General features: G+C 39.8%; 2 protein-coding genes across 2 annotated transcripts in view; both read left to right on the plus strand.

The window, feature by feature from the left end:
• Window positions 1–15,994, plus strand: part of slc11a2 (solute carrier family 11 member 2) — an 18,411-nt gene extending 2,417 nt beyond the window's left edge. The window contains exons 3-17 of the mRNA XM_016562446.1: window positions 1,612–1,673; window positions 2,697–2,812; window positions 4,450–4,569; window positions 6,005–6,124; window positions 7,597–7,703; window positions 8,761–8,831; window positions 8,914–8,981; window positions 9,068–9,223; window positions 10,461–10,619; window positions 10,722–10,808; window positions 12,462–12,581; window positions 12,661–12,810; window positions 13,104–13,177; window positions 15,070–15,223; window positions 15,473–15,994. Of these exons, the coding sequence (XP_016417932.1) occupies window positions 1,637–1,673; window positions 2,697–2,812; window positions 4,450–4,569; window positions 6,005–6,124; window positions 7,597–7,703; window positions 8,761–8,831; window positions 8,914–8,981; window positions 9,068–9,223; window positions 10,461–10,619; window positions 10,722–10,808; window positions 12,462–12,581; window positions 12,661–12,810; window positions 13,104–13,177; window positions 15,070–15,223; window positions 15,473–15,580 (1,647 nt within the window). The 5' untranslated portion in view covers window positions 1,612–1,636 and the 3' untranslated portion in view covers window positions 15,581–15,994. The remainder of the gene's footprint in view (window positions 1–1,611; window positions 1,674–2,696; window positions 2,813–4,449; window positions 4,570–6,004; window positions 6,125–7,596; window positions 7,704–8,760; window positions 8,832–8,913; window positions 8,982–9,067; window positions 9,224–10,460; window positions 10,620–10,721; window positions 10,809–12,461; window positions 12,582–12,660; window positions 12,811–13,103; window positions 13,178–15,069; window positions 15,224–15,472) is intronic.
• A 3,537-nt stretch (window positions 15,995–19,531) lies between these two features.
• Window positions 19,532–21,392, plus strand: npffl (neuropeptide FF-amide peptide precursor like). Its single transcript, XM_016562450.1, has 3 exons — window positions 19,532–20,041; window positions 20,258–20,379; window positions 21,059–21,392. Exons 1-3 carry the CDS (start codon window positions 19,886–19,888, stop codon window positions 21,177–21,179), a joined length of 399 nt encoding a protein of 132 aa, XP_016417936.1. The 5' UTR covers window positions 19,532–19,885; the 3' UTR covers window positions 21,180–21,392.
• Window positions 21,393–26,680: the final 5,288 nt, after the last annotated feature.

The following is a 26,680-nucleotide window of genomic DNA, read 5'->3' on the forward strand; positions in this document are numbered from 1 at the left end:
CACACACACACACACTCTCTCTCACACACACACTCACACAAACACACACACTCTCTCACACACACACACACACACTCTCACACTCACACGCACGCACGCACGCACGCGCACACACACACACACACTCTCTCTCTCTCACACACACACTCTCACACAAACACACACACACTCTCACACACACACACGCATGCACACACACACACACACGCACACACACACACACACACGCACGCACGCACGCACACACACACGCACACTCTTGCACTCACACACTCACACACACACATGTGACGGTTTCCGTCTTTCTAACTGATTGATTCAATGTATTTGATTGTTAAAATGACTAAATATTCAGGTTTTCGTCACCACCGTCAGATAAAAATAAGAGAAAAGTCAGGAGGTTGCATCAAAGCATAGCTCAGTAGTGTAGAACATATACTAAGATACATAAATGTAGTTTCATTTTTCTGAGTACAAGGTTTTGTTTTTTCAGTATTGCACCCTGTTTCTCACGAATCAGTGAGCAGTGTTTGTGGTCTGATCGTGTGAGGTTTGCTCTGAACAGCTGTATTCATGTCAAATGTCTGTCAGTTAATGCTGTAATTACTGCTCCCGACCGAGGGGAAACCTTGAGGTGCACCTAAAACAGACGTCTGCAGGTGTGCCATTGAGATTTCATTCGTTTACAAGGGAAACAAATAGTATAAAATGAAAGATTAAACACTGTTTTTTTTTAGTTTTATGTCTACGTGTTATGTCATGTATGTAATAATTAATGATATGCAGGAGTTTTATTTCTTAACTGTACTTGTTAGTTAACATGGACTACAATGGAAAATATTTCTACAGCATTTATTAATCAATGCTAATTTCAACATCTTCTAATACAATGGGAACTAACATAAACAATGAAAAGTTGTGTTTGTATGAACTAAGAATGGTTCATAAATGCTGTAAAAATATTTTGACCATTGTTAGTTCAAACTAAAATACTGTGAAACATATTTTATTGGATTGTGCTGTTTTTAATGTAAATAGACAACGGTTTCATTCAGAGGTGTGTCTAACTGATGCATCACCTGAATGTATTTTAGCATTTCCGTCTAGTGTACGTCTGAAATGTCTTTTATAATCTTTTGTTAATTGTATACCTTGTATAATTTATTCAGAGGTCGCCATAAAAATAGCATTGATGCTGGCATGGCGTTAAAAAGTGAATAAATAAATAAATCATTGTTAGTTAATGCATTAACAAATGAGACTTCACTATAAAGTTTTATCATAAAATATATTGTGCAGTGAAATGTATATCTAGATTCTGGACTGTGCATTAATTCATAAAGGATCAACAGAGGAATAGTAATGAAAGCACAAGTAAATCTGCAGCAGTGCAAATACTGTATGACTGTATACAGTAAAACCGAGACGGCAATAACAAGTATTAAGATGCACAGAGAATGTGCAAAAACATGTAAGTAGAGTTGTTAGTGGACTAAATGGGTGCACGCTGATTTATGGCATGTCTGGTTTGTTTGTGTAGAGTTTGCGTGCGGTCCAGTTAACAGCCTGTAAGTGTGTTCTCCATCAGTCTCTGTGTTTTCTGTCTTTCAGACGCGCAGAGGCACTCGTGGAGCTCATGAAGACTGAACGGGATGGGGACGGTGTGCTGGAAGGTGAGACGCGATCGGGCGAGTCTCTAGGGCTTCTGTCCAAAATGCATCAGGAAAACCAGTGCTGCCTCAGTTCTTAAAGCTTAAGGAAATGCAGTTATTGAAGTTGTTTTAACACTAATTTGGACTTCAGTAATACTGCTGGCCAGACGGTAACTCACTAGACATTTAGAGAAGTTGACTAGTGAGTTTAGTATACTAGCAGTGGTGCATTTAAAAGTAGTTTTTTAATCCGAGGCATTTGTTGAATGTCAAGAATCTTCCCGTGACTCTTTACTACAGATCAGCCCATATGGGCTTTTTGATGGCTGATATTTTAGAGAGCAGGTGGCCAGTGCTTGATATAAAGCAAATGTGTGTCCCTGGAGCACAGAAGTAGTCTTAAGTAGCACAGGTGTATTTGTAGCAATAGCCAACAATACATTGTATGGGTCAAAATTATACATTTCTCTTTTATGCCAAAAATCATTAGGATATTAAGTAAAGATCATGTTCCATGAAGATATTTTGTAAATGTCCTACCGTAAATATATCAAAACTTTATTTTTGATTAGTAATATGCATTGCTAAGAACTTCATTTGGACAACTTTAAAGACGATACAGGGTTATCCCTGGTTATACAGGGCTTCTTGAACGCTAACTAGTAGTGTAATTAAATGAGTGTGTGTGTGAAAGTGCGTTTCGTAATTAGCTGTCGTAAGCCTCAGAGGAAGTGATCTCTGCGTTTACTGCCGTCGTTTCCTCGTGTTTTACTGTGCTCATGATGTCCTATCCGTGTTTATGATGTGTCATATTCTCTGATGAACTCTCTGGCTCTGCTGGATCCTCACGAGCAGATCCTGGGCGCTCCTGGGTTTGATGATAATGTCAGTCATGGGTGTAAATGTTGGCTGTTGTTATATTACAGGAGTGTTCAGCGGCTCGTGTGACTGAAGCGTGTTTCTCCATCACATCGCTCTGAACACTCTTGTGAATCTCTCCAGCTCGCGTCTCTGTCTGATGTGTGTTGTACCGCTGTGTTTCAGAGAGCAGCTCACAGGAGCCTGAGCTCTACAGCCCTGCGTCTCCCGGCCCGCAGCAGGAGCCCATCTCCACATACTTCGAGGAGAAGGTTCCCATCCCTGAGGATGACATGACTAAGGTACCTCAGACGGAACGACTGAACAATCATTCTGTTCAACAATACAATCCGCATTTGCTCTGTTTATATTTTTGACTTCAGACTTCTCATCAAATACACTAGTAAACCAAACTAATGTTATTATAATAAGCCAAGAGTACATCAGTCCAGATGATTCCATGTTGAAGGAATACTTCACCCAAAAATAAAAGGAGCTGTAAATGTGCTCATCCTCGGGCCATCAAGATCAGGGTGAGTTTGTTTCTTCATCAGGTTTGTAGAAATGTAGCACTGCATCACTGTCTCAGCAATAGATCTTCTGCAGTGAATGGGTGCCGTCAGAATGAGAGTCCAAACAGCGCCCTGTTTACACTAGTGCGTTATAGTTTTAAAACGCAGAACTTTTGCTACGGTTACGCCTGTCGTTTAATCTACTCCGGCGTTTTCGACCTTCGAAAACGGAGACTTTTGAAAACGCTGCAGACCCCGTTTTAGATTGAAAAGGGGTTGTGTTTCAGTGTAAACGGAGCGAAACGGAGACTTTTGAAAACGATGGCGTGGCTGCCCACAGTCGCTCTGCGTATCCTTGATGACCGCGTAAACAATAACATCATGCTCATTGTTGTACCCATAGATATGTATAGGTAGATTCCTCATTCGACCGCTCCAAGCACGCATCTAAATAATAGGGCATCTACCTCTACATATCTATGGTTGTTCCTGCATGAATGGTCATGTGACGTGCATTTTCGGTTGTGTAGTGTAGATCGTTTCTGAAACGCAGTGAAAGCGCCAGTGTAGACGAGGATCGTTTTCAAAACGCACTAGTGTAAACAGGGCCTCATTCTGACGGCACCCATTCACTGCAGAGCATCCATTGCTGAGACACTGATGCAGTGACACATTTCTCCAAATCTGATGAAGAAACAAACTCATCCTCATCATGCATGGCCTGAGAGTGAGCACATTTACAGCAAATGTTCATTTTTGGGTGAAGTATTTAAAGAAGGTGAAGATGTGACCTCTGCTGTGGTAGTTCCAGTGTAGACCGACTCAGACGGTAACTGTAATGAGAGTGTGTTTGGGCATCAACCAGATTCACTTTGAGACGAGTCCCTGATTTAATTATCAGACACATTCTGCAGGCATATCTTGCCATATTAAATGACCTTTCACCATCATAATCCAGAAATGTGACAGGAAACAAATGTGATAGGCAGGTTATGGCACTGCAGTTTTATGAGCATGACCACCGTTATCAGGTGTGCGTATGTGAGAAAGCTGATGGGTAAGAAAAGTGTTTTATCAGATTGTGATGTTTATAATCATTAACTCATGAATCCAAACAACAAGACGGACCTTGATTTCCTCAAACAAGAGGAAGAGAAACAAGCGGAAAAATAAACAAATGCAAAGTGTTACGAAAACAGCACTGGCATCCCGCTCTGTGGACACTCGTCATGTGACCTTCAGAGGACACAACTCAAACCGCTGTCTTTATTACCTGTGACCTCAAGGCTGCTGTGGGACCATCAGTGTTGTCACGAACACATTCTCCAGCTCAAAGCCGTTCTGGGTCTCAGATCTCAGACCCAGCTGCTGTCGAGAGGAATGTGATGAACTCTTTGGTTAACATGTGTTACTCTTCCTCTCTCTAGCTGTTTAGCTTTCGTAAACTCTGGGCCTTCACTGGGCCGGGCTTCCTGATGAGCATCGCCTATCTGGACCCTGGGAACATAGAGTCGGATCTTCAGTCTGGGGCTAGAGCGGGCTTCAAGGTGAGGCATGTCCAGCATCTGCACTCAGCTGGACAACTCTGCGGTCAGTCCTAATGTTGCTGATCACATTCACACAGTTTCTGTGTAGAGATGCAGTCATCACCGGATGGAAATCGTAAAGAATCGAAGGATTCTGCCGCCAGTTCGGATTCCCTTTAATGAATCTGCTCCTGAATGACTCCATTAACGATGCTTTTGGCACTTTATATTGTGAAATATTAAAAAGGCAGTCTGTTGCCAAATTATGAGAGTCCCCTTCTTCCTCTATCAACACCAAGGTCACAGGTTCAATTCAGGAAAATGTCAAACTTACAAGTTTTGTAAACGTTAATCATTTAAAATTTCAACTGAACAGACATAAATCAGATATGCATATACACTATATTGTCAAACGTTTTGGGACACCTCCTTCTTTAGAACAGAAAAAGGCACTTCCAGAACTGTGGCAACAAAGATGGAAACATAATTCATGTATTTAAAATTGTATTTCCATCTCCGTTGCAACAGTTTTGGAAGTGCCTAAAATGACTGTACCCATATGTACAAATCATTGGTGGTTGGTGATAAGTTTTTGGCTCGAGGTCTGCATTTAAAGTCACACCAGAGGTGTTCAGACCAGTCAAGTTCTTCCACACTGACTCAATCAAGCAGTTCTTTTTGAACCTTGCCTGATACACAGAGGCATTGCCGTGTTAGAATAGAAAAGGGTCCTGTCCAAACTGTTGCTATAAAATTAGAAGCACACAATTCCCTAGAATATCATTATATGCTTCAACATTAAGATTTGTACTCATGGAAATGACTGTGTCTGTGTGTGTGTCTGTGTCGGTGTCTGTGCCTGTGTGTGTGTCTGTGCCTGTGCGTGTGTCTGTCTGTGCGTGTGTCTGTGCATGTGCGTGTGTCTGTGCCTGTGCGTGTGTCTGTCTCTGTCTGTCTGTCTGTGCGTGTGTCTGTGTCTGTGCGTGTGTCTGTGCCTGTGCGTGTGTCTGTCTCTGTCTGTCTGTCTGTCTGTGTCTGTGTCTGTGCGTGTGTCTGTGCGTGTGCGTGTGTCTGTCTCTGTGTGTCTGTGCGTGTGTCTGTGTCTGTGCGTGTGTCTGTGCGTGTGCGTGTGTCTGTCTCTGTGTGTCTGTGCGTGTGTCTGTGTCTGTGCGTGTGTCTGTGCGTGTGCGTGTGTCTGTCTCTGTGTGTCTGTGCGTGTGTCTGTGTCTGTGCGTGTGTCTGTGCGTGTGTCTGTGCCTGTGCGTGTGTCTGTCTTTGTGTGTCTGTGTCTGTGCGTGTGTTTGTGTGTGTGTGTGTGTGTGTCTGTGTCTGTGTGCGTGTGCGTGTGCATGTGTGTGTGTGTGTCTGTGTCTGTGCCTGTGTGCCTCTGTGTGTGTGTGTGTGTGCGCGTGTGTGTGTCTGTGTGTGTGCCTGTGTCTGTGTGTGTCTCCTGCAGCTGCTGTGGGTTCTGCTGGGTGCCACCATCATCGGGCTGCTGCTGCAGCGTCTGGCCGCTCGTCTCGGTGTCGTGACCGGGATGCATCTGGCCGAGGTCTGCAACCGTCATTATCCTACGGTGAGCTCCGGAGAAATACTGCACCTTCTGCTGTTTGGCCACTCGACAATTTAATAACCAGTTCAGCAAACTTTATTTATATAACACTAATAACTCTTTCATTCATTTTACACTCATTACTATTCAAAAGTTTGGAACAATCAAGATTTTTAAAATGTTTTCCTTTAGTCTCTTCTGCTCACTGAGACTGCATTTATTTGATCAAAAATACAGTAAATTAGTGAAACGTTATTTCATTTTAAAACAGCTGTTTTCTATGTGAATATCTGTTAAACTGTCATTTATTTCTGTGATGCGCAGCTGTATTTTCAGCATCATTACTCCAGTCTTCAGTGTCACATGATCTTCAGAAATCATTCTAATATGCTGATTTGCACGTCTTCAGTGTCACATGATCTTCAGAAATCATTCTAATATGCTGATTTGCTGCTCAAGAAACATCTCTGATTATTATCAATGTTGAAAACAGTTGTGCTGCACAATATTTTTGTGGAAACTGATACATTTTATTTTTCAGAATTCACAGATGAACAAAATTCAAAAGAACAGCATTTATTTGAAATATAAATCTTTTGTCACATTATAAATGTCTGTACTGTCACTTTTGATCAAATTAATGCAGCCCCGATGAATAAAAGTATGATAAGAATGATTTCTGAAGATCATGTGACACTGAAGACTGGAGTAATGATGCTGAAAATACAGCTGCGCATCACAGAAATAAATTACAGTTTAACAGATATTCACATAGAAAACAACTATTTTACATTGTAATAACGTTTCACTATTTTACTGTAATTTATTTATTTTGCATTTATTTGATGAGACTTAATAATAAAATTTAAAAACACTTAATTACTCCAACGTTTTGACTGGTAGTGCACGAACACAAATGAATGCAACTGTAAAGAACAGTAATAAATAATCAGAACATTTTCAGAAATCTTATCTGGCATGATTAAAATGCAAAAATGTATTCAAATGTTTGAAAACAAATATTAAGTCTGAATAAGTGTTGTCTGATAAACACCAAAATTGATGCAAAAATCTGGAAGACTGTTTGAAAACATGTAAATGCTCCTCGGTGAGCAGAAACAGAAAGCAGCGCAGTGTGTTTTGTTAGCAGGTGTAATCTGAGTCTTTCTCTAAGCGTCATTTACTGTCAGAGAGTGAATTTGCGCTTTCATTCAGCCGAACTCTCGTTCTGTGATGTTTAGGTGTTTACATCAGTGTGCGCCCCTTTTACACAGCACTCATGCAGTGTTGGTCAATCAAAAAAGTCATAAGATTTAAGATTTATTTATTAAGATCACGAGATCATAGAATTAATTTATTAGTGTTTTAAAGTTCCCACAGCAGTTTTGTGCGTGTTCATTACCACAGTGCATCATTATCAAATACCAGCACGTCTTCTGTTTTGTGAAGGCTGAGAGGTTGGTGTGTGTTTGTAACTGTGTATGGCGTGTCTGCAGGTGCCGCGGATCATCCTGTGGCTGATGGTGGAGCTGGCCATCATCGGCTCTGACATGCAGGAGGTCATCGGCTGTGCCATCGCCCTCAATCTGCTGTCGGTCGGCAGGTACGTCATCTTCATCATCTTCATCACGTGACTGACTCGCTTCATGTGTGCTTCAGCTGTGAGGATGATTAGCAGCTGACAATTATTCAAGTTTTTTTAATGCTAATTTATGTGGCACCAGCTTTTTTCTTTTTTTTTCTCAAAGCAATGGTTCACCCAAAAATGTCAAATGTGCTGAACATTTACTCACCCTCAGGCCATCCGTGATGTAGATGAGTTTGTTTCTTCATCAGGTTTGTAGAAATGTGTCACTGCATCAGTGTCTCAGCAATGGATGCTCTGCAGTGAATGGGTGCCGTCAGAATGAGACTCCAAACAGCTGATAAAAACATCACAATAATCCACTCCATGCATGGCCAAAATCATCCATAATAACGCTTCCTCCAGTGAAAAAGTGCATCTGCTGTTGTCTCTCACATCAAAATCCAGCCACATATTAGTTTAGAGCTGTTTAAACGCTGCTTGATCTGTGCAGATTTCTCTCCTGATTCACACCAGAACACTGACTCACTGGAGGAAGAGTTATTATGGATTATGAACTCTATGTATTTTGGTTAAAAACGTCTTAATGCTGGATTAGTTTCAGCTTTTGTCTTCTCCAGATGTTAACTGATGGACTGGAGTGCTGTGGATTACTTGTGGATTATTGTGATGTTTTTATCAGCTGTTTGGACTCTCGTTCTGACGGCACCCATTCACTGCAGAGCATCCACTGCTGAGACACTGATGCAATGCTGCATTTCTACAAATCTGATGAAGAAACAAACTCATCCTGATCTTGGATGGCCCGAGGATGAGCACATTTACAGCTCCTTTTCAGTTTTGAACTATTCTTTTAATAAACTGTTAGTTTAACCTGTTATTTGTTCAGAGTGATTTAAGGACACTAACCAGTTGTTCCTCTGAAAACAGCTGTAAATGTCATTCTGATAAGCAATAATGAGCTCCTCACAGTGTGAACTTGCAGTATGTTTGTTGCTGTCTTATATTGAATGTTTGAATTGATTGAGGATGTGTAGAAATGGAGCTCATTGATCTTGTTGATGCTCTTCTGCAGGATTCCTCTGTGGGCTGGAGTGTTGATAACCATCATTGACACTTTCGTCTTCCTGTTTTTGGACAAGTACGGTAGGTCTGCACTGAAGGAGCGTGAGAGTGATGGCACCGGCTCGTGTCGTGGCGCTAATGCGAGTGTCTGGTCTGTCTTCAGGTCTGAGGAAGCTGGAGGCGTTCTTTGGGTTCCTCATCACCATCATGGCCCTCAGCTTTGGTTACGAGGTTCAGTGCAGCTGCAGCATGTTGTCAGCAGGTGAGTGTGTAAGCGCTCGGCGTGTGACGTGTCTCTCTGCTCTGGTTGTCTGCAGTATGTGCGTGTGGCTCCAGACCAGGCCGAGGTGCTGAAGGGCATGTTTGTGCCGTACTGCAGCGGCTGTGGACCCACGCAGCTGGAGCAGGCCGTCGGGATCGTGGGAGCCGTCATAATGCCTCATAACATCTACCTGCATTCTGCTCTTGTGAAGGTCAGTGAAAGGCTCACATCACATGTATGTGGCCCTGGAGCACAGAAGCAGTCATAAGTAGCACAGGTATATTTGTAGCAATAGCCAACAATACATTGTATGGGTCAAAATTATCAATTTTTATTTTATGCCAATAGATAATAGTTGTATCTCGGCCAAATATTGTCCGATCCTAATCAATGGGAAGCTTATTTATTCAGCTTTCAGATGATGCATAAATCTCAATTTCAAAAAATGCACTCTTATGACTGGTTTTGTGCTCCAGGGTCACATGTGTATGAAGCCGTAGTTCAATGTAAATAAACCATTGTAGGATCAAACAATGAGATGCACATGTGTGAACCAGTTAAACGAATGATTAGGGCTGTCAAGCGATTCATATTTGAAATCTAGTTAGGCTAATTAATTATTCAATTGCATGATGTGCTGATATATTCATCTAATTAATTGCACATCAAAAAAATAGCTTTAGAAAGAAATATTTTGATTCTGCATAGAATTTATTACACATTAACTTTTAAGTCTACAATGTGGTCAAAACATTGTTTTCAGAAACTGCATCGTTAATGATCATTAGGTTCATTAATGCATTTACCCTGCAATTAGAATTACACAAGTTATGCTATAAGATTAATGGGTTTTAAAAAATTAATATTGAAATATTAAATGATTTAAAAATTGAAATTAAACTCTAAATATGAAACTAAAATTGCCAGTAGGTGATGGCAAGTCACTGTCTTAATGAGTGAGTCATTCATTCAACCGATTCCTTCAAGCAGCTGATTCATTCTAGAATTAAGTGAATCGATTCACTGAATCACTCGATTTAGAACTATTTTAGCTTGCGAACACAATATTACTTTCTTGTTAATTGAACTGTTGTATAAATCAATATCATTTTTTTTTTTTTGTCCTCCTATTTTGAGTTTTAGGCTCAGTTAACAGCATTCTAATAGACTCCTACATCAGATTCATCAGAAACTGAATCAATCCTTAATCATTTTAACACGTTATTTTCCCCATAATTAATCGCATCCAATTAATGCATTAAATCGACAGCCCTACAAGTATGCGCTGATTGGAAAGTGCTGCATACTTCATAATTTTGGTAAAATAAGTAAATGAATGAGTGAAAACTTGTTTGTGTATTATTTCTGTAATTAGATTTTAGATATTTTTTCGTCTGTTTGCCATGAAGTCCGTCTGATGTGTTTAATCAGTTTTTTCTTCGCTTCAGTCACGAGACATAAATCGAGCAAACAAGAAAGAGGTGAAGGAGGCCAACAAGTACTACTTCATCGAGTCCTCCATCGCTCTCTTCATCTCCTTCCTCATCAATGTGTTTGTGGTGGCCGTCTTTGCAGAGGCCTTTTATGGCAAGACCAACATGGAAGTGGTGAGCACTTTCACATCTACTTCCTGTTAGAGAGGTTTGCAGTGAGTGTTTCACATTTGAGCATAAATCTATAACTGCGCTCCATTGGTATTTTCTCTTCAGAGTCTGCAGTGTAATGAAACAGGAAGTGCTCACAGTGAGCTTTTCCCAGCCAACAATGAGACACTGGAGGTCGACATCTACAAAGGGGTATGATGCAAACCAACGCCTTACGCTGGATTGCTTGGATTAATCTCACTATGAATATATATCTACTAAATATGATAACCACACTGACGTTCATTAATATAAATGTGTATCTTGAACACAGTGTAAGTTGTTTTGGTTAAAAGCATCTGCCAAATGCATAAATGTAAAGGCTGTATGTATCCCATGACCGGAGGTGTTTGGTGACAGCGGACCTATGATTTCCACAATGCGGAAAACGCAGACGGAATTGCGGAATCCAGTCAAAAAAAACTGCATTTTCTGTTAAACGCGGAATGTCACGCAATTTGGCAAATTTTGGATGAGTAAATCAAAAGTAGGTCAGTACAGTGAAATCAAAACACGATATGGACAAGTGTCTGTTAATATTAAGGGTGTCTGCAAAAATACCATTTAAATATAAATCCTGATTGAATGACGCAGACGCGCGGTTTCCTTTACTACACACTCATACTGAAACACTGTGATCTCAGCCTATGAACACATGAACATAATCTCTAGAACTGCTCTGAGGGTCACTTCATGAGCATTTTACCGTTTCTTTTGAGAAAAACTTTCGTTATGTCATATACAGACAGAAACTAAAGGTTGACACAGCAAGCGGTCAAAATGAAAGTTTGGTTTAACTTGAAGAAATTGTTTCGGAAATATTACTTAATTTAATGATAGTACTAATACTGATAATAAAATTATTATTAAAACATTATTTGTTTACCAGAAAAAATATATACCGAATTTATTTAGCTGAAAACTTCATAAAACAGTATTTCTGGAAAAAAAAAGAAAGAAATAAAATAAAATAATTTTTTTTTTATAAGGTTGTTTAATTAGAGATGCTTTTGATTATCACCATTTAATGAAATCATTAAAATGGAATCCAGGTATTTGGTAAAAAATAATAATAATCAATTAAAAAAAAAAAAAAAAATGAATTTGAGAAAAAAAAATAAAACATTTCACAGGGCATTAAAATGTAAGTTTTGTCAAACTTTGAATAAATTACCTAAATGCGTTTAAGTTTGTGCGAATCATTCGTGATCCAGCTTCATCTGCAGAAGAAGTGAGTATAAGGGTTTTTAATGAATCTTTGCAAATCGCCTTTCCAGTCCAGTTTACAGTCTGCTGGTCACCCCATGGCAGAGAGGGGCGGGGTCAGCAGAGCTCATTAGCATTTAAAGGGACATGCACTGAAACGGGTCGCTGTGAACAGAGCTGATTTTGACAGGGTAAAAAGGGTGTTGTTTTACCCTACCACTGAGAAATTTTCACCAAAGTATGTTGTAGACTTTTCATGAAGACCCTAAAGAATCCTATCAGCTTGTGGAAAATGGGCATCCGATGACCCCTATAATTGTGTAAGTTTAATGATTTAATTAATCAATTAATCGATTAATTGGACATGCTTTTTGATTAATAAAAATTTAATTTAACCATTCAAACAGAGTCTAGAAAAAACGGAATCCAAAAAAATTAAAGTGTAAAAAAACTGAATTTGGAAAAAATAAAACGGATTTCATAGGTCCCGAAGCGCCACCTGTTGGTCAAAGTGTCATATTTAATGATTCAAATGTTAGATGTTATATTGAGTGAAATATTCATGTCATTTGTATGATGTTTGTGTGCTTGTGTTTGAAGGGTGTGGTTCTGGGCTGTTTCTTCGGCCCGGCTGCGCTGTATATTTGGGCCATCGGGATCCTCGCCGCTGGGCAGAGTTCAACCATGACCGGAACCTACTCGGGTCAGTTTGTGATGGAGGTATGTGGGTCTCCAGCCCGTTCGGTTCAGTGAATGGAGTGATGTTTGGGCATGTGTGAAGTCTGTCTGGCTCCTGCAGGGCTTCCTGAACCTGCGCTGGTCCCGCTTCGCTCGCGTGCTGCTGACGCGTTCCATCGCCATCTTCCCCACGCTCCTGGTGGCCGTCTTCCAGGACGTGCAGCATCTCACCGGCATGAACGACTTTCTGAACGTGCTGCAGAGCATGCAGGTACATGCATGCTCCGGCAGCTCTCCAGGGGGCGCAAAAATACTATACTAATTCCTAGTAAATACTATAGTGTTTTTGAACCATACTATAGTAAAGTGTATTTATTACACTGTATATATTATAGTATTTACAACACTTTGTTAATGAGTGCTACAGCATACTGTAGTGAACTGATAAACTGTAATAAATACTGTAGTGTATTGTAGTATAATATGCCCTGTAGTTGTATAGTTGTATTAAGATAAGAAAGATTCTGTAATGCGCCCCTGATCTGGGTTCGTTGTGTTGAGCAGCTGCCGTTTGCTCTGATCCCCATCCTGACCTTCACCAGCCTGACCTCACTGATGAACGACTTCGCCAACGGACTGTGAGTATCTGCTGTGCTTCACTCCGCAGCTGAACTCAGAACGTGTCGGGAAGCTCAGCTTAGGTAGACAAGAGAAGCAGATGAGGAGCCTGAACGACAGGGTTTTTCATGTGCGAGATGTTTTGATCAGCTTCTTCTTTTCACCCCTCATGAACACAGTAGGGTCGTTCTGTGGCAACTCAACCAGAGGTCCCTGCCTCAATTTTTTTTTTTTTCTGGTGAAAGAAATATATAAATTAAGAAGGAAGCCAAAATATTAAATGTCATGGATGCATATACTAATCCACTGGTTTGTAGAGGTTAAAATTAAAATTTTCATTATTTTCACAAATTTAGAGTCAAATTACAGGAGGGTAAAACTGCCTTCAGAACGATGGCAGCATCATGTTAAAAATGTTCACCCGAGCATGTGGATATTATTGTTTTTCTCAGTGTTAACATGTGAAACAATATAAACACGATAAGCATTGGCCGACTCGAGTGTATGTACGTTCTGTACGGGTCTGCTTGATTTTTCCATTTGCTCTGCTTGAGCTTGAATGCTTTTGTTCTTTAAATATATATATATTTTTTGTTTACACATGATTTCAACTAAAAGAAAACCTTGAGATATAACGTAACTTTGTTGTGTAAAATGCCTGATCATAAGCTTGTTCACAAATAGTGACAAAACTCGATTATTGAAAAATAACATCTTTTTCAGTTAAATATCATTTAAATAAACAAATATTAGTTTTTTATGAGCCCAAATATTCAAATACATTAATTTTGAAAAATGCCCATCCCTAATTATTATAAATGAAAATTATACTTAGGTCATAAGTTATTTGTGAACTAAATCCAAGTCCAAGTAAAGCCAAGTCAAGTGTATGTGTATCTGCGCTCTTCACAATACTTTCATTAGTGATTCTTTAGCCACTGTCTGCGGTGCTCTGGATACTTTACTTAAGGCCGAATGATTTCTGTGATGCAGACAGAATCATGGAATCCAGTCGGAGAAATGGAATTTACTGTATAACATTTTGGAATTTTGCAAATTTTGAATGAATAAATCAAAGGTAGGTCAGTAGTGGAGAAAAACTATTGACATATCGTCTACACACAGAAACCTAAAGGTCTTGAACCTAAACCCTCGCTCCCGCTAAACGATTTGACTCGGGTCAAGCCTATCCAGTGGGAGCACACTGGGAGTGGCATTGGACGGCAACATGCCCAGTGCATTATGGGTGTTTTTTCTGTAGTCTGGTGGCACCGATTTCACTGTTTCACCTTTCTACTGCATAGACAGCCAAGCTTTATTATAAACATCTTCATGCCTTATAGTCATATTTAACAGATTAGAGCTGGTCGATAATATAATGTGCATTTTTTTGATGATGTAAACAATAATTTGGGATTTTGTATACATCACTTTATGTGAGTGTACTGGTACATAAGTAGGACACATATCCAATGTTAAATATATTTCTGGTTGATATTTCTGTTGCGTTTTGTGTCAAAAAAGTCTGAAATGCTTGAATGTTTATGTTTAACTGTCTGTATGGTGTAGGCTGCTTTAAGTAAAATCTAAATTAATAATGTTAAAATAACCCAAATAAATGCCCATGCGTTGCTCATGATGTGAGATGATGAAAAACCCGTATTCTGTTTGCATCATAAGGCATCAGACCGCACCGCAGAGGCTTCTCATGAGCCAACATTTAGTAACTGCTTTCTTACATGCAACTAAAACAATCTTCAGAATCCGTCTGTAGCTGATGGATAAGCGTCCAGTAGGTGGTGCTGCGGTGTAGATGTGTGAACGCTGTCGGTCTCTGCTGTATTCACTGATTCTGTTGAGCGCTCATGAGCTGTGATCAGCGGTGGATGACGGTTGGGTGTTGTGTTTGCAGCGTGTGGAAGATCGGCGGGGGTCTGCTCATCCTGGTGGTGTGCGCCATCAACATGTACTTTGTGGTGGTGTATGTGACGGCCCTCAACAGCACCGTCCTGAGAGAGAGAGAGAGAGTGTGTGTGTGTGTGAGACTAAATGTCCACACAAAGATAGTAAAACCTGAAATATTTGACATTGTGGGCACTGGCTTGCAGTCCCCACAGGGAAAAAAATATTAAAAATAGTAAATGATGTTTATCTGAAAGTGTAACAGTGCAAGCAGGTTTTCTGTAAGGGGTAGGTTTAGGGTTAGGGGATAGAAAATATAATTTGGTCAATATAAAAGTAATAGAAGTCTATGGAAAGTCCCCATAATTCACAGAAACAAACGTGTGTGTGTGTGTGTGTGTGTGTGCACTCAGGTGTGGCGCTGTCTGATCGCTCTGGGCGTCTCTCGTCTGGACTTCAGAGGTTCGGTTCAGTATCCGCCCTCCGTTCTCATGGATGAACAGCCAGAGTTTGATTCCTGAAGCAGTATGAACACTTGCTTGTTCTTCCAGTGTGAGGAACGTCCTCACTGTAACCAACAGCACAATCCAAATATTAGTCTTTTTTTCTTGGTTTTCCTGCATCAGTTCCTGATCACTTTGTATAGATCTACTATTGTAGGTCTGGCAGAACTGATAGATCTACTGTGCTCCTCAGATAACTTATTTACTACAACAGCTGCAGAAATATGGGCTTAAAATGATTCCTTACAGAACGTACCCCGAGCGGTCTGTGTACAATCAGTGTGAAGTCAAGATAATTTAACAGTACAAATTAAACATAATGACTCGCTAACTAATGATTCATTTGCTGATGAACGGCAGACTAGAAGGTTTGAACCGTTATTTGTAGGTTCTCAAAGGCTGCTTTTCTTACCATGAATAAGCTGATGAAGTGTTTTTATGACCCGCAGGAACATTAGCCTGCCTTCACCCTAAAACACGTGTTTTAATGCCTGAATGAAAGAGAAATGAGTATTTATTTTATTGAAGGAACAGTACAGACGGCATTGAATGCAGGACGCGTGAGACGCCCGTTGTGCACACTAGCAAGTGCTCTGCTCGCGCAGACGACTGACACGCCAAACCTTCTGGTCAAAAACTAAAAATAAAGGACCTCATTTATGTCAATAAATCATCTTATCATTTTCATTCATTTTTTTTTTCATTTCAAAGATTCTATCATTGGCTGTTTATTTAGTTTAGGTGCATCACTAGTTCAAACTCTTTTGCTGAACAGATTTGCCGTCATTTGACTGTACTAACAAGAGTTTCTGAACAAAATAAAAAGCATTACAGTTAATGCAGCTGTAAAAAAAAAAAAAAATGGAAACGACAAAAGTGCCTTTAAATTCTTCATTGTTTTGTCGTATTGTGCATTCTGATGTGTCTTCATTAGGAGATGTGACTGTCATCAAAAGTTTCCCTTCATTCCAGATCATTTCATTCATGTTTTGAAATGCCACTGAAATGATTTAATTTCCGGTTTCTCCGTTTTCATGTAAATGTGAGTTATGTTGGTGTGAGGCAGATACTTGTGTTCTGTTCTGCTGTATGTTTGAGACACATTCCATGCTGTCAGTAATTCAGCTGAGAGAGAGAACGGCTGAGATGTATTTTTGTTTTAAGACATGAATCTGATGAACCTGTACACACTGTACATGTGTAGCTGACAAATTAATAAAAGCCCAAAGTGTCATCTTCATGAAGTATGATGTGAAATGTTTCAGTGCTACAGCAACAATTTAAGGATCGAGTGCAAACAAACCAGAGTGAGCCGTCCTGGCAAAGACAGAAGATCATTTAAGTTACACATATGAGTGTCTATACATACAAGCATCTGAAACCTAGAGCAAGTGCACTTTAAGTCAACTATTTTTTTTTTCTTTTTCTTCAAGTCCATCTGTTTGTCTCTTGGGTGTCGGTTTAATTTCAGTTCCGATCTGCCTTAAGCAGGCGAGTGCAGATTTGAATGAGATGTTAATACACAGATGATGAAACTCTAGTCTGTCTCTAATCACGCAGAGACGTGCCTAATGAAACCGTCTCAGATTAGCTTCATGATTTCCTATTAATCGTGCACACTGTGAGGTATTTTGTGTGCTACTCGTATTTGTATGTCACTGATCTTAAACACAAGGCGAAAGACTGAATTTCACGATTTGACTGATTCACTTATAAGGGATAGAATCATATGTGGCATTAAAAGTTCACGCAAGACTGTTGCGTGACGCAGAGCTCTCAGTGGAAAAAGTGATAGACACCTGCAGGGCCAACAAGATAACGTCAAATCAAATGAAAAGATGAATTAGTTGATGTGAACAAGATAAGCAGTGTCAAAAACACAAAGAAAAGAGGAGGCAGAACAGGATGGATGTATGGCCTAAAGAAAGAAGTGAGGTTCCAAAACAGATTCAGGCATACTGGACTTTCAAAGAAGAAATAAGCTTCACATAAGGACTTCATTGTTCCGAGCAAACTGAGATATGAAAAGCTGATGAAAACTCATGAATCACATCTTGGAGGTGTGAAATGTAAAGAAAGAGCCAGGGATGTTCCGTATTGGTTGAATTGAAGAATTTGTTTCCCAATGTCTTAATAGCAACCCAAGAGAGCCAAGGATATCGCATCCAATACCAGGAAGACCTTGGTCAAAAATCGGCAGAGATCTGTTCCATTTCAATGGTTCAGATTACTTACTGTCCGTTGATTATTACTCCAAATTCCTGTCTGACGCAACTGCTCAGAGTGTAATTGTGGCCATGAAGTCAATGTTCGCGAGGCGTGGAATACCAGATAGTCTCAGACAATGGTCCACAGTGCACCAGATTTCAGAGACTTTGCAAAAGTGTGGGAATTTGAAGATGTGACGTCCAGGCCAGGACACAGCTGAACGAGCAGTCCAAACCATAAAAAACCTGTTAAAGAAAGCTCAGAGTGGCAAAAGTGACCCTTACATTGCTTTACTGGAATACCCAAACACACCGTTGGACGGTTCATACACATTTTTACCAATACATTTCCATGACTTTTGAGACAATATTCATGACCTAATGTTCCATCATTTTACAATAAGAATAAAAATCTATTCAGATTTTTCAAAGCGTATGTTAACTTGCGTTAAACTTACGATAAACACGTCTTTTCACAGGGGTACACATAAGTGATGGGACTATACAGTATATATAGCCTTTATGTCTCTTTGAGATCAGCTGTAGAGATTTCTGAGCCAATAAAAGTTCAGCAGCTAAGTGATCATTTCTGGTGAGCTATTACGAGTCCAGTCTAGTGTAAAGCTTCATCAGTCGGCACTAAATCTGTTCTAAAACACAAGCGCTCTCCAGAGAGACGCCGCTTCGGCAGGATGACGTGTGCAGTGGCTTCAGAGACTAACATGTTCCTGCTCACCGGAAGAGGCTTTCATCTGAAGAGTCTCTCGCTTGCAGCACATTTGACTTGCACTGAAAAACATTGGAAATCTTAGAAATATGAAGTAGAAAAACTGAAATAATATTTCCTGGTAAAACTGTATTTTAACGACCAATTCACATTAGTGACTGCAGTAATCAACATTTGAAGTGGATCAAAAAAGTTCATCAAAGTTGTCTTAAGACAAGAGGTTTTAGGTTTTAGGACAACTTTGATGAAAGGTTTTGATCCACTTCAAATGTTGACTAGTGTAGTTGTTTATTAGCATGCATATTCGAGCCGATATTAATGCTTTATTCTAGCCCATACCTAAACTTAACAACTACCTTACTAACTATTAATAGACAGCACATTAGTTTACTGAGGCAAAAGTCATAGTTAATAGTTAGTAGAACTGGCCCCCAAACTAAAGTGTGACCCTATTTTCTTGTAAAACACTCCAATAATCCCAATTTACAACAAAAAATCATTTTCTGCAGTGTGTATATGTGTTCTGTGGAATCGAACCCATGGCCTTGTGTTGCTAGAAGCGGCGCCACCAGTTGAGCTGCAACATCGGTTTCATTCATCATGTCCTGAAGATGTCTAGATGAATGCTAGTATATTTTAGACCCCACTGTGTATTTAACACTTGTTTTGTTTTCTGTTTTATTTACATAGTTTTAGTCATTTTGGTGTGATGAACAAATTTATCTTGCAAATGGGGCCTTACTAAGACCACCTCAAACACACATCAGCTCTACAGTCTGTAATCCGATTTGTAGTCATGGTGGTTAATGGAAGTGTTGCGTAGATTCGTCCCTGATGACATGAGCAGCACTTTAATGGCAGATCCCAGTGTGTGTGTGTGTGTGTGTGTGTGTGTGTGTGTGTCAGGCTTCAGCTAGTTAGCAAACACTGTAACAACCTCGTCATGAGGGCAAAAGGATATTTTTTTCCATTGATGACCATTCAAGAGTTGCTGTTTCTTCTACCATTGCTGTAAGCTCCTGGGGGCCGAGCATCAGTCGCTGAGATGAATGGGAAAGTTAACAAATAAAGTCTCCAGGACTTCAGTCACATCAGATATCTTCTAATGATTCTGACCATGTCATCAGAGTGTCGTTTTTCCTGAGTGATATGAGGAAAGCAGGAGCTGGCTAGTGTATTGGGAGTGTATTTGCTGAGCTGTTAATGAGATTGAATGAGCGTGTTGATCTCCTGTGGGATCCATCATACAGACCATCACCAATCCCAGCATCACAGATGGACCCTCTTGTGTCTCTGGGGTCAAACACTCTCTGTATTTAAGGCCAGTCTCCAGATCTGCTCCAAACACACACACACCACTAAACCAGTGCAGGCAGTAGTACTGTAGTGATGGAAGCGGGCGTGTGGTTCATGCTGCTGGGTGTGCTGCTGGTCATGACCGATATGGGCCAGTCCATCCCCAAAGACGACGTGCTGGAGCAGAGCAAACTCCTGCTGGAGTCACGCGAGGACGCAGACAATTACAACATGCTGGAGAGTCGAGGGGTATGATGAACACTTTTCTATGTTTGATGGTATAATTTCAGAAGTGCATGGCAGCAGCTAGATGCCTTTGGCTATGAAATTTCTCATGCATTTAAAGAAAGTTCACTATAGCTTCCTTACTCAGTCGTAGCATATCAGACTAGAGACTTTCAAGTAAAAGAGCATCTTGAGTGTTTGTGAAGGAGGGAGATGCTGACTGTCACTGATGTGTAACAGGCCACTGAAGAGCAGATGGATCATCTTCTGGAGGATCGTCTTCTGGTGGAAATGTTGCGCTCTTTACTCCACAGCTCTCAGAGATACGAACGAAACCCTTCAGTGCTGCACCAACCACAGCGGTGCGTATAGTTTAAAGAAATCATCATCATCATTTTTTTTTTAATTTCTAAGATTCAATACAATTAAGCACACTTCTTTATTTACAAGGGCATAATGAGCATGACATTATAACCACATCTTTAAAGTTACCATCGTAAACAATACTGTCAACAAGGTAAAAACTCTGCATACAACTGTACATACACTTGTAGTGTAGATTTAGCTGCTGTTCTGTCCTTCCACTGAAAACCTATATTTATGAGTTTTGATTGCACACAGAGGAAGGGTCTCAAGCGGAGCATTGTAATAGTCCAGTGGAGATCTCTCAGTGAAACATCTCAGTAATGTTAGAAGTGGAAGGAGCCCAAGACCGAACCCTGAGGTACCCCAGTGGTTAGTTTATGTGGCGTAGACACTGCTCACCTCAAACACACTACCCTGAAAGTCCTGCCGGAGAGGTGGCAGAGTGCAGCTGCAATGATGTTTGTGTCACTGACAGTAGAAAAGAAGATCTGGTGATTTACTGTGTCAAAGACCGTGTATAACTGGATCCCCTATTCAGCAGTACCATAACATTTACACCGTTTTTAACATTTCAGTGAGTATGGAAGATTGTGGGTGGTCTGTAAGATATTCTCTGCCATAAAGATGACAGAAATATCCACAGGATTTACTTTGGCGTTATTCTTTGCACTCCAGGTTTGGTCGGGGGACTCGGAGCGGCTTGTCCACAGAGGAAAGGATACAGTCTCGCGACTGGGAGACTGTTCCTGGACAGATATGGAGCTTGGCTGTGCCACAAAGATTCGGCAAAAAATAACACCACCCAGAGTGAGGTCTTAGGGTTTTGTAATTAGTAGATCTGAAACATCTATAAGAATCTCATTCTCCCAACCAATCCAAGGCAATCAGTCACTCTTCTGTGCATTTCATCAAACCCTGTGATAGTAATTATAACACACCAAAACAATAATATTTAAATGTAGTAAATATATTTCATAAGTTGTGAATGAGTGGAAGGAAATAGTCATGTGAGGGCAGGTTGTGATTATTCATCCACTGTAAATCATATGTGTTGTGTATTGTATTTTCTGTGTATAAATAAATGATAAGCTGCTTGTTCAGAGACATTTCTGGTCGTTCTTATTCTTGAAATTTTGTCAATAGTATTGGCTGAGCATTCTTTCTTGCTTTCTTTTTATCAAACTTACTAAACATGTTTTGCAAGAGAAATGTCATGGGTTATTCAAGTCTTTTTTTAAATGTGATAAAATTATGAGTTTTTTAATGTATATGATTTAATTTCTGTGATAATTTCTATGCAGCATTTAAAAGTTAGTAGTGATAACTACAAGTAAACGCATATTTACTCGCAAAGTCTATGGCGATTACAGTCCTGCTTTGTTTGGCACACTGAATTAATTTGTTCTTTGAGCCAAAGAAAAATGTTTTTATTAATATTCCAAAGCACTGAGAGGGATATGTTGTTTTCATTTCCAATTATTGAACATCAATGAAACCTATTGGTTGTTTTCAAAGTTCTGAGTAAACATTAGATTAGATTTTCACTCTTGTAATATCTTGTAATAGCTCTACAGGGGTTGTGGAAAATAACATTAAGTTTATTATAAAGCTAAAAGCTTTCCTATGAATCTCAGTATTGTTTATACTGTTAGATCACACAGTCAAATGTTGACCTGGACCCGACTAAAAACCCTGGATGTAGCGGCTGAGTGAATGTGGCCTGTTCTCTGTGGATGAGGCTCATTGTGTCAGAGACGCTGTAGAAGGACAGAGTTCCTGCACTGAGATCCACATACACTCCTATTCTAGAGCAGCTGGAGGAAACAGGCAATATCTATATTATCGTGCCAGCATAAGTATCCGGAGGGAGAGCAGGACAAACACCAGGACTGATCATTACGTCCAAACACGCACGCAGAACTGGTTTCTTTCCTGCCGATGCTCTTATATGACACTGCGATACAGCTCCAGCTCCCAGTAACAGCGTCCACACACTCTCTCTGTGCACAACACCTGCAGCTCACAGTCAAATCTGTCCGGGTGAGCAGGATACAGCTGGACTGTGTCAGCAGACGTGATCACTGAGTGCCCCTCAGACAGACGGAGATGTTTATTCACTGTGTTCAGATCCAGAGTCAACCCCCAGAAATCTAATGGAGAGGAAACATACAATATTATCTGCATCTGATTCAGTAATGCATGAAATACGTCTCTATGCAATGGTCTACTCACAAATAGGTTAATAATGATTAAGAAATTGTATATTTGGACAACATGCTATTGTCACATGTCTTTCTTTTCATGCTGTACCAAAAAGAATAGGTCATCGAGACCATCTTGTGACTCAAAACAACGTCTGGCCATCGTAAAATGGCCTTGTAGCACTTAATAATTTAATAGTGAGCATCAGCGTCATAGATACAAAACACAGGCTTGTTGCAAAACGTTTTTATACACAGTAATGGACTACTTTTTCTTGGAGGAAAGTTTAAGAGAATATTCTTTGTAAGTGCTCGACTTGAAGACTTGAACTGAATTAATTTAAACATTTTGTAAACCTACAATTCAATTATACAAATATACTTTACAGATATATTCTACATTTATTTACCAATGTCATTGCTGTTGACCTTTGTTTATCAAATTCAACTGCATAAATAACTGCAAATGACTTTATTTGAAAAGGGTCACAGCTATGATTCATTTTTATTGAAACTTTGTGATTGGAACTAATGGCATATAGAAATAAATAAATTGTGCTCTTGGGTACAATAAGCAAGATAACGTGCAGTACAATCCATATCTGTTATTCCATTTAAATATACAAATAATACATACATTTGATATTGAAACAACCAAAAAAAAAAAAAAAAAAACCGGGACAGAGAGAGACACACATCAGAATGACAGTATAACATACAGTGGCATGCAAGAGTTTGGGAACCCCTTGCAGAATCTGTGAAAATGTGAATAATTTTAACAAAATAAGAGAGATCATACAAAATGTTAACATCTGCCCTCATCTTCCTCTCCCAAATTCCCCTGAAACCACCATCCCCTCCCCCTGACCAAGGTTAGGAGAGAGCCTCCTGCGCTTGCATTACAGTCTCTCATGCTGGGCCTATTATGCTTTGATTAGCTTCTGTGTATCATAGAACTACCTACTGATGGTCTGGATCCAAGTGTTTCTTCAGACTTTGCCTCAGAGTGTATTCATGAAATTGAGACATGCGCGGGATCCATGTGGGGTGAGTATGATCCATTTCATCTCTCTGTTGCTAGTTTATACATGGTATAACTAACTAGCTTTCCCCTGCAGCGTAACTATGACCTGTTTCTGTACCACTGACTTCCTTACAGGGTTAGGGCCTCCGCACACCTCCCCTGCTGCAAGTCAGAACCAGTCGCTGTCGACTGTTTGTGGGTTGGTGGTTTCACCTCCCCAATTTGGGTCTTCTGCGTTTTCTAGACTGAGCTGAGGCTCCTCACCTATGAGTAGGGGTAGCCAGGGTGCGAATTACACAGTGACTATCGGGGGGACAGAGCACTTGTGTGTGTGTGTGGGGGGGGGATGGGGGGTAAATTAATTAACATGCACATAATATCTTTAGAAATAAATATTTTAATTCAACATACAAAAAATACTAATAAATAGTGAAATATGAAATTATTTAAAAAAAGAAACGATACTCTAAATATAAAACTAAAAGTGCCAGTAGGTGGTCTTAATAAGTGAGTCATTCAGTCATTCATTCAATCGATTTGTTCAAATGGCTGATTCATTCAGAAACGAAGCAAGTGCATAGAGCATCATTTGGGACGCAACTAGTGACTAAACATGAGATAAAATTAGTTTTGGGTATATCTAACAGGTAATCTTTAGTCTCATGAATCTATTATTTGTTCCAGGTCATGTCATTTTGGCTGAGTACAAAGTTATGTTTCATATTTATATATTTATTCAACTTAATCGTAGTAGCTACAGCACTGACTTTGTAGCATACATTTGACTGAATTGTTTGCTTTTGTCTTTATTTCACTGTCACTTTGCTTCCGGCTTCGCTACTGTTCGGACGCTCTTGCTTACTGCTCCGCGCTTTGCTCTATGTTTATGTACTTTTCTCAGATTTTTCTAAGATTCTAACTCTAGCAGATCAGCACAGTGCTCAAACAACACATTTTTTGGCAGAAACACTAAAATTAAAAACTTTTTGGGACTGGAATAATACTATGAAAAAGAAGATTCTGTCTCCCACTGCCAGCAGCTTGCATTCCGAAGACGGAAAAACACAGCTGCCTACATTCAAACAGATGAGAAAGAAAATGCCTCTTGTGGAATCTACTTGCTGCATTAACTGCCATAAACTTCTACGAAGGATTGCGGTTCTTGAAACAAAGTTACTTGCTGGACTTCCAAAACAGGCGGAACACACGTTTGACCTGATTCAGCATGTGCATGGACCCACACACAATCCAGGACATACGTTAGATTTACTCATCAGTAGAGGTCTAAACATTTCATCCATTGTTATTAAGGACGTAGCACTATCTGATCACTTCTGTATTTTCTTTGATATATTGATCTCTGCTACCACTGAATCTAGATCTGTCTCTGTCAGCAAGAGATGCATTAACGAAAATGCCAGTGTGCTTTTTATGGAGGCTATATCTTTAACACCAAGCATTTCTGCAGACTCTGTTGATCTTCTCCTTGATTCCTTTAACTCAAAAGTGAAGAATGTTATTTATGATATTGCTCCTTTGAAAGTCAGCAGGAAGACTGGCGGACAGAAATCAGCTTGGAGAAAATCAACAGCAGTTCAGAGTATGAAAAGACAATGCAGAAAAGCTGAGCGGATGTGGCGGAAGATGAAACTTGAAATCCACTATAGCATATATAAAGATAGCCTTCGTGCTTTCAATGTGGAACTAGGCAAAGCTAGACAGTCATTCTTCTCAAACCTTATAAACAGTAACTTAAATAACACTCGCACTCTTTTTGCTACTGTTGAGAGATTAACTGACAAACCCCCCAAGTCAGATTCCCAGTGAAATGCTCTCCGACAGCAAATGCAATGAGTTTGCTTCCTTCTTTTCTGAGAAGATCAATAATATCAGAAAGGCGATTAGCACATCCTCAAGTTAAACAGAGGTCAGACAGATTCGACCGCAATTTCAAAAAGAAGGTACTATGTCTGCTTTTGAAGCAATTGACAGCAACATTTTGGAAGAAAAAGTACAGCACCTTAAATCGTCAAACCTGCTATCTTGACACACTTCCCACATATTTTTTTCAAAAGTGTGTTTAACTGTTTAGAAGCAGATCTTGTAGAAGTGGGGAACACCTCACTTCTTTCTGGGACGTTTCCAAACTCCCTGAAAACTGCAGTTGTTAAGCCCCTTCTGAAAAAGAGCAATCTTGATAACACCATATTGAGCAACTATAGACCAATATCAAATCTTCCTTTTATAGGAAAGTGAAAAAGAGTTTGATAACCCATATTGAGGCAATATAGACCAATATCAAATCTTCCTTTTATAGGGAAGATTATTGAAAAAGTAGTTTTTAATTAGCTGAACAAATACTTAAACTCAAATGGATACCTGGACAATTTTCAATCTGGTTTCCAACCACATCACAGCACAGAGACAGCGCTCATTAAGATAATAAATGATATTCGCTTTAATTCTGATTCTGGCAAAATATCAGTGCTGGTTCTACTAGATCTCAGTGCTGCGTTTGACACTGTCGATCATAACATACTACTAGAGAGACTGGAAAACTGGGTCAGGCTTTCTGGGATGGTAATCAAATGGTTCAGGTCATACTTAGAAGGGAGAGGTTATTATGTGAGTATAGGAGAGCATAAGTCTAAGTGGACGTCCATGACATGCGAAGTCCCACAAGGCTCAATTCTTGCACCGCTCGTTTAGCCTGTATATGCTCCCACTAAGTCAAATAATGAGAAAGAACCAAATCGCCTATCACAGCTATGCAGATCATACCCAGATTTACCTAGCCTTATCGCCAAATGACTACAGCCCCAATGACTCCCTCTGCCAATGCATTGATGAAATTAACAGTTGGATGTGCGAGAACTTTCTTCAGTTAAACAAGGAAAAAACCGAAGTCATTGCATTTGGAAACAAAGATGAAGTTCTCAAGGTGAATGCATTTTAGAAATATTTGACGATAATGAGCTTTTATAAAGATATCGCCTTCGGTTTTGAAGGTTATCCCAACTCCAGATTTTCCTTTGATTATATCCTTGTTTTCATTAACCAGCAGGGCAAGAA

Source organism: Sinocyclocheilus rhinocerous, unplaced genomic scaffold (assembly GCF_001515625.1).
Source record: "Sinocyclocheilus rhinocerous isolate Xijiao unplaced genomic scaffold, SAMN03320098_v1.1 scaffold1702, whole genome shotgun sequence".
Taxonomy (NCBI): domain Eukaryota; kingdom Metazoa; phylum Chordata; class Actinopteri; order Cypriniformes; family Cyprinidae; genus Sinocyclocheilus; species Sinocyclocheilus rhinocerous.